The sequence below is a fragment of the Bemisia tabaci genome, chromosome 3 (assembly GCF_918797505.1).
Source record: "Bemisia tabaci chromosome 3, PGI_BMITA_v3".
NCBI classification, from domain to species: Eukaryota; Metazoa; Arthropoda; class Insecta; order Hemiptera; family Aleyrodidae; genus Bemisia; species Bemisia tabaci.
The window spans coordinates 50,252,526-50,266,768 of NC_092795.1; the positions used below are offsets into that span (position 1 = coordinate 50,252,526).

Consider the following 14,243-nt stretch of genomic DNA (forward strand, 5'->3'; position numbering starts at 1 on the left):
TTTCTTAATTCCTTTTGTTTCATTTCATTAAAGTTTTTCTTTGTCTTTTCAATAATTAGCATTTGTCTATTGGAAAATGAACTTTCAACTCGGACCTTTGAAGCTTTTAAAAACTACGTACCTAGTAAAGTAGTGAAAGAAATTAAAACTAACCTTTAGTTCTTTCCTCCTATGGAATCTTTTGAGAACATACAATTTTTAGCCTTTGTACAGCCTTAAAGAGATAGTTAACGTTTTAAGCATTTTTTTAAGCCATCCTTTTGGGAGCAAAATTATTAGATTACGGAGAGATATAATGCTCAATAGTAATATTCTGGATATTTTTTGTGTTCACTAAATTTAAAAATATTGAAGCAATTCACATTCAGTATTATGTCAGAAACTTTGCTCTGATCTATAATGCGGTCTGTTGTAATGTTTGCTGAGAATGTTTCATAGATGTTAATTGTTGTTGATTTGTTGATACATGGTTACATCACATTTTTTGCCACTCAATCATTGTTTCCAAGAGTTTGAAACGCTTGTAGAACCTAGATATAGACTTCAAAAGGATAACAACTTTTTTGAAACATGCGTTCAAAACTTTGAGATAAGGCACCAAAAATAATAAAAAAAAAAAAACCATGTATTCTGACTGCTGGGGCAACAACTCAGTATGAAAATATTTGTACTCTAAATTTTGCTGACATGTTTCCAAGTGATGATATATGGGACGTTTCTAAGATGGTGTGGACGATTAAAAATTTCTAAAACAATTTCTATGTAAAAAATATTTATTTGTCAGAAAATAACAGAAAAGACAAGTTGAGATTTGAAATGAAATAAAACCTTAAATGTTTTCAGGATACGTCTCTAGAACATGTCCCCGCAACCTTTAAACCAGTTGCATAGAGAGGTGTCAATCATGGTTGACCCCTGTCTATGCAACTGGTTTAGAGGTTGCGGGGACACGTTCTAGAGAGGTATCCTGAAAACATTCAGTTTTTCATTTTTTGATACGTTCTTTAAACTTTTGAAACTCATGTCTGAAACATTTCTGAAACGATTTTAGATTTTGTGACCATTAAAAAGTATGTGTCACAAATGAGTCAAAAACAAATTTGAAAGGTTTTCAGGATAGATCTCTGAAAGGTGTCACCTGACACCTTTAAAAGGGTGACATAGAAAGGTTTCAGGCACGTTTCTGAAACGTGATTTAAACTTTTTCAGGCGGAAGTCATGTCTGAAACATTTCTGAAACATTTCTGAAACAATTTAAGATTTTGCGATCTGTTTTAAGGAGGTGTCAAAAATGTGTCAAAGAGGTACAGCCTTCCCTGACCTGAGTCTGAAATAAATTGAAAACGAATCTGAAAGGTTTTAAGGACACATCTCTGAAAGGTGTCACTTGACACCTTTAAAAGGGTGACATAGAAAGGTTTCAGGCACGTTTCTGAAACGTGATTTAAACTTTCTAAGTATCTAAAATGTTTCAGTGAAACATTTTATAAATGTTCAAAGGTTTCATTGACACCTTTTAAAAACGTTTTTAAAACCAGATGTGCTATTAGGGTAACGACAACCCACGAGAGACTTTATACTTAGTCCATCCTCTATCCCTTAGTCTATAAAAAACACTCATTTTAACCAATAGGATCGCTCCATACTCCCTATGTCTTCTTTAACTAGCGCTGTGTCTATCACTTTCAACAATCAGCCCGCAGCTCTTTGTGGAGAAATTAACCAGGCTAGAAACCATGTATATTAGTGTGCGACGTCACAAACTACCTACCATAAATTATTTTTCCTTTGAAAAATCAGTCAACTTAACTTCTTGAGAATTTCCTTAATTTTTCCTCTCCATTAACAAAATATTCTCTAGAAATGTCAAGCTATATTGACTTGTCTCTCTTCGAAAAAGATAGGAGCAGAGATCTTGAAGCGCTACAATGGAGATACGTGGTTTTGCACTTCAGCCATCAATAACAAATCAAAAATGTGAAAACCATGGGCCCGGAGGCATGGAATACGGGAATATGGATCCCGGCTGTGGACTGGAGCTGCGGCTTATTTTCAAAATCGAACCGCCAAAAGTAGTCGCGAGTGGGTGCGTTACTCAAAGATTGCATCACGCGCTGTGCGTTAACCGAAGGATAAAGCCACCGCTGCATTATCCGCTTAAATTCGAGCCACCCGAATTGCATAACCTCGCAAGACGCACACTGTCGATACAAAACAGCAATTAGCCGAGCCTGCGTTGCCAAATTCTTCACGAATGAACAGCCAGTAACAACCATTTCAAATAGGACCGATAATCTCGTTTCGTAAGTTTGGCAACCCGGTTTGATGGATGCAGTATTTTCGGGAACGAACAAGGTAAACGACGCAACGCCCACTGGCACCAAAAATTGCACGAGGTATTTCCTTCCGTCCGGGAAAGATCACTCGCTCAATTAGATAAGGTCAATTTCTTGTTTCTCGTCCTGAGAGCCTGGTATTTACACGCTTGAGTGGGTATTCTAGTATTTTTCCGTTCGATTCCTTTACATCACATCTGATCATACGCGAAAACTACATTTTTCGCGAGTTTTTCCCGTTCGATCTTCATGCGATTATTCCACCTTTGGAGGAACTTTGAAATGAAGCTACAGCGGGCTGATTATTGAAATTGATAGACAAAGCGATAGACAAAGAAGACATACAGAGTATGTAGCGATCCTATTCGTTAAAATGGATGTTTTTAAGAAATTAAGGGGAAAAATTATGGACCAACCGTGGGGTCTCTTTGACGGTTGCCGTTTGTCCATTTCTCCCTCCGTCTGTCTTACCTCCTTTGTCCATTCCAGCCACCTTTTTCCACCAATAGGATCCCTCTATATCTCTTTTGTCTTCTTTCTCTATAGTTTTTTCCATCAATTTCAAAAATATGCGCCCGTATGCTTTCTGAAATGTCAAGGAGAAACGATGGGACGCTCAATTGAAAAGATAAGAAAATTCCATTTTCACCGGATATTTTAATCAAAAGCACAACACTAACTAAGTATTGAAATTTTAAAAAAATCGAACATTTTTACTTATTTACATACTTCCTCAATGTTCCCATCTTTGATTATAACGATATAGTATAAATGGAAAAATTATGGTAAAGGTTTTTATATTGAGGTTCAAATTGAATCCCAAATTCAATTCAAATTCAATTATTGGAGGAAATATGACAAAAAAACCTAATCTGCTAAAATCCGTGCGTCCAAAAGAAAAATACCGCCAGATAACGTCACAAGACGGCACAATTTCTCACTTTTAAATTTATTTTTTTTCCAACTTCCCATTTCAGGAAAAAATTTAGAGAATTACCGCGATATCAGCTCATTATGCTTTCGCATTGGAGCAATAAAAAGTTTTGTGTGCAAATCCTCCATTGCGTCGAAAAAGCTAGCGGAGTCCTAGGTCCAACTTTCGCGTAAGCGTTCGTAAATCCGACATCACGGCAAAATTCGCACACGCGGAAGTATGTTGACGGCGGCGGTGCGGCGCGGCATGACGTTGTTTTCACGTTTTCGCTCGAAAAGCCCCGTATATTTCGGGATTTGGGGCGCGCGAGTGACTGTTTTACAGCGCCCCGGCGCCCAGCACAGCGTCGTCGCCCCGTAAAGTTTACAACCGGGAGGAGGCTGGAGGTTCGACGCGACGACTCCGTTTCTTCACTGAATTTCATTAGCGTTTCTTCATGCGCACGATAAGAGGTGCCTCTTCCAAGTTCCAACCCCTCCCCGCGTGCGGTCGATGATGCCTCTCTCGTTTCCAGGGCTTTCGTCGTTTCGTATCGCCTCGTCACGAAAATTGGGAAAAGAACGAGCCGGTTTTGAAATCCCGTCTCAAAAAGCCCACCCGAGGACGCGCCGAGACCCGTCGAGTCAAGGTCATCGGGAGAAAAATCTGCCTTACGATGGATCGAGTCAATCAGAGAGGTCGAACATGAAATGTTTGACTAGAACTTCAAATTGAGATGTTTATTTCGTCACATTTTAAAATTGAAGAGGTAAGTCTAAAAGAAACTTTCACGAGGAAACCAATGGAGCCACTTTTAAAACATCGAAGTTTTGTATAAACGGAGTTATAAGCGTTTAAAGTTTCCAAATTTTGTCCGATCTCTCCTGTTGGCTTGATCTGTACCGTCTTGGAAAGAGTAGTAACTCTGTTCGAATGAAAGCCGTAGTTAGAACGTACCCTCATGCGCGTAGAAGTTCACTCCGGGATTAAATGGATCGGTTGGATTGCATTTTGCTAAAAGGAACCGACATTTCTGGCTCTTACGTAAAATTACCTATGATTACCTATCGTCGTTCTCTTCACGAAAGAACGTAACTACTTTTCAACGTTGCCAAATTTGTCCTCACATATTGCATTCTTACGGAGATGATCTTGGGTTTTCTAACTGAAAATGTCACCAATTTTTCCCTCTTGTCTCATGCAAAAATTAGAAAAATTTGCGCCGAAAATTGCAAAAGTACATTCTTGCAAAGAATATAAATTATTTGAGTCAACGGTTCAATTTTCAATCGTTTGAGTCAATTTTGCAACGTTTTATTATGGAGGTGCATTCCTTCGTCCGGGAGACGATGATATGTTGTTTCTGAAATGAGCCAGAAATTCTAGCTCCTAATTGCAATATTTAGTCCAGTTGTGCTAGTCACAGAATTGTGTTTTGATGCATGATTTCAGCTTGTAGAATAGCAAAACTCAATTAAATCGGTCTAAACGCCTTTCTACGTTCAATATCAATGGGGTTATCGCCAATCGAAAAACACTGCGTACGACATCATCCACTATAGTTGTGCATACCCTGGTGCGAATCATGGAGACGTCATTATGTCCATGTTAAATGATTATTAGCGAATCCTCTTAATCCTAGCCTCAGAGGAGTCCACCATGATACGTTTCATGAGGCCAACACACATTTCTCCAGCCAATCAACAACGCCAAAGTAAAAGTAACCCCACCCTCAAGTATGTGTTCATCATTGAATCACTAATTCCACGGTATCCTTTCATTCTTGGAATTAATGAATCACCAGGCGTCATTTCTGATCATTGGCACCTCTTTCAGAAATGACCACCGCAAAAAATCGGCCTATGCAAATCGACAAAAACCATAAATTCAGTCCACCTGTCTCGCCGCCTTAATAACCCTCTGACCGTGAGCGTCGCATCAAAACTCGCGAGTCGAGTACCATCACGACACTCAAGAGATTTTGGGTCGAAATTTATGCTAATTACGGCCCAACTAACCTAAAATATCGAAACAAACGCGTGGCCGACGCATCCACCGGTTAGGCAACGAGGATTCCACCGGTACCGTGAATGATCAATTATCGATATTTCTCCATTTGCAGCTATGGTAAAGAATCGATTATGAAGGTGTTCGTTGCTAACACTTCGTTTATCGATCCTTTTCTGAAGGTTTAAATGGCAGATCAATCGATATATCGCAAAGCACGCCAGGCCACTGGATTCCATTACGATTTATGAGAGTAAGCAGATCTCTTCAGGTATTTCGATAATGTCATCGACCAATCAACGATGCTGTGTGTGTTGAAAGAGCGCGGGACAAACGTGATGATGAAAGGTGTCGGGTGAGACAAAGCCATGTCAACACTGCGTTTCGAGGATGAACTTGCAAATGGATATTTGATCACGCAAGTCGTTGCCCTTTTCAGTTAGTGTTTGGGGATAATCTCTTTAATTTTGGACAATTCTACTTCTTTTAAAAATTAGGAATATACGTTATCCACAGTATTTGTCCCTATGCTGCTGAAATAGACGATTGGATGCCAATGGCCAAATCTAAGGCGCACAAAAGTTTTCGAAGAGACGTTTCCAACAACATTTTCGCAAAGAAAAAAAAATACCAAACATTTCAAAAAATTCCTAGAGAAAATACCCTATAAACTAAGCAAAATTACTCTGGGCAAAGATCAAATTTCGCGTGTAGCGGGAAGAAATCCCCTCTTGAATAACATGTTGTGAAGTGCTTTTAAATCAGCAATACATGTCCATTCTAGACGATGTAAGATTGGTTCGAAATCAAACAAATTTACTGCCAAACGCCGTGAGAACATTCGAGAGTTGCCAAATTTCCCCCGAAAAATTTTTTGTTTTTGAGGAGGGTTATGAATATTTTCTTTTGAAATTTTCACGCAAATTTAGATCTGATCGCGAATGAAATTCTCTGAAATTTTTTAAGAAAAATATTCACAGATTTACCTGAAAACCAAAGGAAACTCGGCAACTTCTGAAGGTTCATACGGCGTTCTTCCATGGAGGGAGGGGGGGGGGGTGATACCGGCGTTGCAGACCGGCTTATCATTCGATCAGTTATTTCACCGCCTCTTTATCTAAGTGCATTGGTATTTAAAAATTGACGCATAGTTGTGATTACTCCACCACGATCGATCCAAATGACAACACAACTAATTTTGTCGCTCCTCTGGCTTAAGGGCGTATCTCAACGACCGCGTGAGCCCTATTGCACATATAACGCCATGCTTTCAGCGGTTCATGCAGAAATAGAGATATGCCTTTACGTCAGAGGGGGACGATTTACAGGACTGCAACAAGCTACACAGACCCCTCTCCGGGTCGGTCCAAAACCGCCAGAGGGCGCTCCGGCACGACTCTCGGTTATTACACATCCATTATGCATATTCCATCGCCCAGTGCTCCTGCTATTTACGCAAAGTCCAACTTCCTCCAGGCTGCTCTCATTCATAGAGCGTTCCGTAACCGCCCTTGCCCAACCGCGAAAAGTCCCCCACTGCTCAGAGAACTTCGGGTCCGAACATCGCGGTGAATAGACGGAAACGAACATTGTGCGAGGACGCTGTCAGCGAATTTAAGTCTCACCTCGGAGGGCGTATTACGAAGCAAAAAGTTTGGTGGTAAGATGCTTTCATGCGACCGAACTTTTTATACAGCCTGGCCGGAAGATTGGGGATCTGAAATTTCGGTTACACCTTAGTGCTTCAGCCAGGTTTGACTGACCAGAAGCTCCGTTTGACAAATCGGAAGCTCTGTATAATGGGTCAAAAGCTCGGTCTATTGAGCAGAAATATCGGTTAAAAGAACGGAGAGCACGGCCAAATGAACCGTATAGTGTGATGATTTACATACTATGTCACCAATTGTTCCCTTTCCTCCTTTTTTCTTTACTCGATAATAAAATATATCGACGGTAAAACAACCAGCAGCCCGATTTTTGAAATTTATGTCGGCACGACAAGAATCGAAAATCGATATATTACACGGCGCAGATAGAGCTATATGTCTCGTCTTATCGTGCCGACATAGCCAGTTAAAGTTTCAACAATCCGGCTGCAGACCGCGTATCTCGGTTTGACGACGCAACTCAATCGACTCAGAACCACTCAACGTCAATTTTTGTGAACTTTCATGATTTTTTTCTCTGTGCGAAGAAAACTCTGTAAAAACTTCAAGGAATGATATTAATTTGTTTTCCTATAAAAAAATAAAATGGGAGCGGAGATTTTTAAACACCGCAAACTACATACGTGGTTTAGGAGTTTCACTGGCGATGTATTTAGTCCTGGATGAAAAGAATTCCTGTCAGCTCCATATGGTTTAAACACACCACTGCCTCAGAGTGACAGAATTTGTCAAGTTAAAATTTCAACTGTTTCATCTATGGCTATTTTTGAAATAAACCCACACTTAACATAATGGACTTCATTTTGAAACATTTAGGAACATTTTTTTTCATTTTAGGAACTACAATTTTAGGCTCATCTTTGAAGGGCCCACCTGCAAGAAAACTAATGACGATGCGTTGCTTCTGAAATGAGCTAAAGAGAGCAGTTCCTCATTGCAAATCGTAACCTAATCTTCATTTTCCAAAGCGAGCTTTGTTTGTACTTAATTCTATTCAACTTGCCAACAAGGTCAGGTTACATTTCCCATTACGTGTCCTCTCCAGGCCACTCGGTTTCTCTACTTTCATTACAGCACTTCCATACCCTCTCGCTTCGCAGGAAACCACCGATAGGCGTAGGATTACCACTTCAGTTATGTGCTTCCACTGTAGGGCAACATGCTGCACGCATTTTACCCGACAGCCCGACAACCCTGCCAGTAACCTCAACAGAGACATAAAGAGACTACCGCGATGGCTATCGGCAGTTGCGTAACCCGCGCGATGCGCCATCTATCCTGTCGTGCTAAGGAAAAACGCCGTATGAACCTTCAGGCGTTGCCAAATTTCCTTTGATAAAACACAGATTTCCTGATAAAATCATGAATATTTTTCTTCCAATTTTCCGGATAATTTTGTTCGCAATTTCACCGAAAGTTCCTGAAAATTTAAACGGAAAATATTCATATCTATCATGAAAAATAAACATTTAATCAAAGGAAATTTGGCAACTCCCGAAAGTTCATACGGCGTTTTTCCTTAGCACGGCAGTATCGGTCCCCGGCGAGGACCATAGAATGAGAATGCGTGATTAGCACCGAAAAGAAAGGTTACTGAATTAATACGCTCTAATGAGCCGCATTGACCGGCCAATATTGAGCGGGTCGTCCGTCATAAAAGTGACAAAAGTGCAGAAATTAGAAGCCCAGCCGTCCGGGTCATTGCGTCACCACACCGCACAGAGGATCGAGTCAGTAGGAGAGTTCGGAGCAAGTTTAGAAACTTTAAACGCCTATTACTCCGTTTATAAAAAAAAATTGAGGTTCCAAAAGTAGCTCGAATAGTTTCCTCGCGAGATTTTCTACCAGACCGGCCTCTTGAAATTTAAAATTTGACAAAATAAACACCAAACTTATTAGTTTTAGTCGAAATTTTCATGTCCGACCTCTTTAATTGGCTCGATCCACTGTGCGCCGCGGACCGTTCTGGCACGCAACAAATGCGCGTTCTGGGTCTGGGAAGTTTTGTCACGCGCGGAGCGACCTGAGTGCAGTCGGGTCGACCGATGCACTGTGTCTGTGAGCACAGTGTATTTGTGTGACGTCATGTACCAACAGCAATCTGAGAAAAATTGGGTCTCGCAACTGTGACTTGATACACTTACTATTTGTGTACTCGTCGGGAAAATCGAATTTATCTTTGTGGAAACTTGGTTGATTTTTCTATCCCGGCGTTTAAGTCTCTGCGGAATGCTGACAGTTTCTGTGAATGCTGTCGTTTTCTGGGTGCTCTTGGCAAGGTTGCCCAATCGCTCAAGCTTTACTCGATCAAAAAAGGGATAAGGTCATCAATAATCATAGCAGACAAACAGGAAAAGACAACTGTATTGTTATGATGGTTATTTTCCATTATAAATTAAAGAGGGCTATTCTGCAGAGATTGGCTTTGAGTCTTCTGAGATAGTCATCCTCAATAAACCACAGTTGGAAATTTAATTCGCTCAAAACTGTTAAATCTCCTTAGGTGGGGGGGGGGGGGTCATGTATCCGATATGTAGCTGCGGTCGATTAATTCAAAGACTGGTTCATAAATGATCAAGCCCAATATTCGCTAGATGTAAAATGTTAAAAAAATGTTATCAAAAAGTATCATAAAAGTGAGCTTTTTTCTAGAACTATGAAGGCAAACATGTATTACGACTTTTTTTTTTCCTACTCATCAAGAAATATTCCATCCTAAACGGAATGACTCACGCGAAAGTAAAATCCAGAATATACACAAAAATCACAATTGTGGCGTTTTCCATATCTCGTCAAAAATACACGCTTTACAATTGCGAATAATTTATTGGGCTCTTTTCTGCGAAAACAACCATCAAGTTTGGCACACCGCTTCGACTAACTTTTTAAATCCTCTCACTATGGACGACCTTGCCCGTGCGAAAACAACTTATCGAAGATGGACCGCCAAACTGGTTTGCTCACTGGAATTTGATTAATTGCGAATCTTGAGCGCCGTTTGACCGTGTCTCCATTCTGCGAAACCGATGATGAGTTGATTAATCTTTCAGAGGCTCATCCTTTTGACGCATCGCTCGCTTGTTCTCGGATTTTTTGACACGGTCAGAAATAACCACGCTACGATTATTTCTTTGAAGCCGGCAGTATTCCTGCGCTCTTCTGTATGCTTTTCCATAAAGGCTCTCGGGCTATTGAAGGTTGTTCGACGTAAATTTTTGCAAAATACGAGGAACGCCTCCACAACCGTTCTTTAAACAGCCCCTCTCTTTAGAAAATCCGAAAATGGTTTACTTTGTGATTAAAAAGGCCTTTAAAGTAGCACTTACATAAGTAATTAACACGGATTAAAACATCTCCAAAAATCAACTCGACGTTAGCAAATTTCAGAATCTTCTCACGAACAATGTAAACTGTTGTGAGTTATTATTTTCCATGACTTTCTGGGTAAAATCTGTTGAAAATCGAGGTAAAAGAGAGTGTGAAAACTTTTTGTGTGATTATATTAATATGCCATGAGAGGTCCTTAATTCCTAAAAGGTGCATATTTTCTACCAAGCTGAGAGTCTATTTTTGTTTCAATCATCATATTAACATCAATGGTCATTTCCGATGTGGGTTTTATTCAAAGTTTATACGATATTATTTTAGCTGAAAGGTGCACCTACTTACTTGTGAATCAGACACACTTTTGGTGACCTTTAGAAGGGGTGCAGGAAGGTATAACTAATTGATCGATGACTTAAGAAAATCAAAGCAAAATATCGTATTTGTAGATTTATTGTAACACCAGTAGTGATCGGATCGGGAAAATTACGTGTGGTTCAGATTACCACTTTGATTTTATAATATTGGTCATTTTTGTTAAGTTACTTAAATTTAGGCATGTTTTTTTCGCACATCTTCAAAGAGAGGAATTCTGATACCTCGCTGAGGTTTTGTAACAAAAACGGGAAGATTTAAAAGCACCAAAGAGGACGAGATCTCTCTCATTGTCGCGCTATTACAAGCCGAATTTTCTGTAAGTTAAGAACATGATTCATTCTATAACAGGGAGGAACCGCATACTTATGGTACAGTGTGGCCATGTCCTCAACCAGTAAAGAGAGTTAATATGCCCTAGTTTTGTAAAAGTAACTGTCACAAAAATCACTGACGTTCCCAATTTTGTTTCAAAATACAACTAACGAGGGTTAATTTCAAGAAGTAGGACTTTTGATTGCGGAAGAAAATTAGGAAAAACTGACCATTTTTACAATGTTTTACAATCCTACTTGTTACCTACTTGGAAAAAAAACTTTGGTTACAAGAACCGATTTACCGATATTCAATTTATATGACACACTAAAGTTTCTGGTTCAGGTTACCAAAGTTTCCAGTGCAAAGAATCGAGCTTCAGTTTACATGTATTGAACTCTCTGGCATAGAGTTAAAATTTTCATATGGCTAACAAAACCTGGGTTATCTGAAAGAAAGTTCGGTTCGTAGGACAGAAAACTACGGTTACCTGGACTAAAAACTTTAGTTTTCCATAAAAAAGGAAGTTTTTCGTCTATGTGCTTTACGCTTTATCCTGATGATACTTTTCTGGTAGCTCTAAGCTTGACATCTGCGAATCAAAAACTGTTGTGTCAAACCTCTTAGACCAAAAACCAATCCGTAACGAAACCGGGTTGAGAATAAATCAAACGCCAGTAAGATACGTGACGCATGAAACACTTAATCCAATCGAAAACACTCGACGAAGCCGGCACGAACACGTCACAAACACATACGAAGGTAAATAATCCATGCTGGGTTAATTAGAGAAAAATGAGTCCAACTCACAAGAAACAAGATCCTCATGGTAACCGACACAGGACACAAGACACAAGATACAAACTGCTCACAACGAAAACACTGAGTGCACTAGAGGTGCTGTGGGCCGCCCTTCTTTATAACTTCTGGTCTGGGGGGGAACCCACTGCCAGAGAGAGTGCCCGGCCGGCCGGAGCGACCAGCGGGCCCCACCATGGCTTCACTCCAATGGTAAAGAGTGTATATTTTTTTGGTTTTGCCCTGAAAGGTTCAAAATTCTTGGGGCATGATTTCCTGATTGAAGTCACCGGTAAATGAAAGAGGTGAATTATACCTGTGTGTTGTCGAATGAAGTGAATTTATTTATTTTTTTAAAAAAATTTCATCAGGTTGAGTAGCTCTGTAAAATTTAAAGTGATGTTGCGGCGCTAATAAATTGAGTTTTTGAGGTCGGTTTTCATCCAAGCAATCAAAATAATCTTTTTTTAGTGTCATTTACCTTCCTTATTTTCGGTGCCTTTTATTTGATTCAAGTTTTATCCGATGAAAAATTAAAAGGTAATACCTTCTTTTCTGGGAGAAAAAATAATAATCGAGGGCTTTGGAGGAAAAAGCGCATAAGTGCAGTTTTTGCTACTTCGACGAATATATGTTTTGAAGTTTTGAAATTACATGGCTGCTTTTGGCGGAAAGAGAGTTTGCGCTGACTTCTTCATGCTTTAAAAGAATTTTGGAGCGAATTTTTCACATAATATGCATTGAGACTGGTATTACTTGAAATGGGCCTGTTGCATGCAAGAGATGCAGCCGTGCGAATAGACTTTTAAGAGGTTAAATGACACAAAAATTACGATGGTCACATTAAAAAAGTCTGAAATTCACTCCTTACTGCGCAATTTGCGTTGTTAGGAACGCGCTTTTTCAAATTTCCCGCGTCTGGGGGCAGTTTTCTAACGGAAACAATTAACGGCAACTCGCGGCTATTTCCGGTCAACTAAAACTGATAACATAACCTAAAAATCGGAGCTCGTGATTTCGTGAAATGAAATGTAGAGGGATTGCGATGGATATTTAAAAGTTGATCGATTTGGTTACCGCATAAAGCGTACATGGACCACTCTAAGAGATCACGTTGGGTTTGTAAACAAACTGAAGGAAAAAATAACAACAACAACAATGACTCGGCATCTTCCGGAAATCACTGAGCCCGCCGTTCGCTCGTTTCCGGTGATTAGAAAACTGCCCCCAGACGCGGGAAATTTGAAAAAGCGCGTTCCTAACATCGCAAATTGCGCAGTAAGGAGTGTATTTCAGACTTTTTTAATGTGACCATTGTAATTTTCGTGTCATTTAACCTCTAAGAAGTCTATTCGCGCGGCTGTATCTCTTGCATGCAACAGGCCCATTATTAATATCTCAATTTTTTCAAAAGCTGCACGTATGCACCTTGTCCTCCAAGCCACTCCATTTTACTCCTGTTTTTTTTCTAATTTTTTTTTTTTTTTTTTTTTTTTTTTTTTTTTTTTTATTTTTTTTTTGGTGCTTGGTACGTGTTTTAAAGGAAAAATCATCGCATTTTCCATTTACAAGCGTATAACGCGAAAAAAGCACTCATTATTGAAAACTCGACGGAAAGATAGGGCGTGACATAAAGTTCATTGCAACGTCGATGCTAACGTAATCGTATGCGAAGGCTGTTCGTTTTGCATACTTGAATAAATGAAGGCAATTTTGTTTTTCATGCCCTCACAACGCGATGCACTATAAAACGAATGTGTACATGTTATGAAGATAAAGAGCAAAGATTACATATTTTCTCTAAGATCGTCTTCAATTCAAAGATAAAGTTTTAGTCATTTTCTGCATAAACTCTGCCTCCAACTTGCAGTATTTTTTTTTGTAATTTTTCTTCATCTCATTTGCTTGATTAGCAGATTGATCTCAAAATACTTAACATTTAGATGAAATCAGCTTTCAAAATTAATTCAAAACTATATTTGCTGTCATATTTGACGCTTTGAAAACAGAATATATCGCATGGAAGTGCTAATTACTAGACATTTTAAAAACTTTTGAAAGGATAGAATGATAACTAAGCACTACTTATTGTCGCAGCTGAGGTTCGATTGGAACTTGGACTGGAATATTCTCTGTTATACGGTGTAAGTACGGTCTTTTTTTTATTTAAATTTTTAAGGGGTTGCAGACCCGTGGCCGTAGCACGGTTGCGCTACGAAAGGGGGCTCCAAAAATCAGATTTTTCAACGATGCGTATTGTATAAATGGCCTGTACAATGGAAATCAAATACAACAACTTTGAATGGACCGGCTTTTTCTGGTCGTCATAGCCGATGGTTGTTATGACAGATAGTTAGATTTTTACGCAGTCACCTCAAATTGAATAGCAAAGAGTAAAGTTGTGTTGTTGCAAGAACATGAAGACGAAGTTACCTTATTTGCGGGGGAAGAAACACCACCATTGTTCACACTACATTAATACTTTTTTTTTTTTTTTTTTTTTTTTTT

At 39.4% G+C, this 14,243-nt stretch overlaps 1 protein-coding gene across 1 annotated transcript in view; it reads right to left on the minus strand.

Annotated features, from left to right (window-relative positions):
- Window positions 1–11,978, minus strand: part of LOC109030717 (uncharacterized) — a 38,253-nt gene extending 26,275 nt beyond the window's left edge. The window contains exon 1 of the mRNA XM_019041812.2: window positions 11,748–11,978. Coding sequence (XP_018897357.2) covers window positions 11,748–11,765 — 18 coding nt within the window. The 5' untranslated portion in view covers window positions 11,766–11,978. The remainder of the gene's footprint in view (window positions 1–11,747) is intronic.
- Between the last annotated feature and the right edge of the window lie 2,265 nt (window positions 11,979–14,243).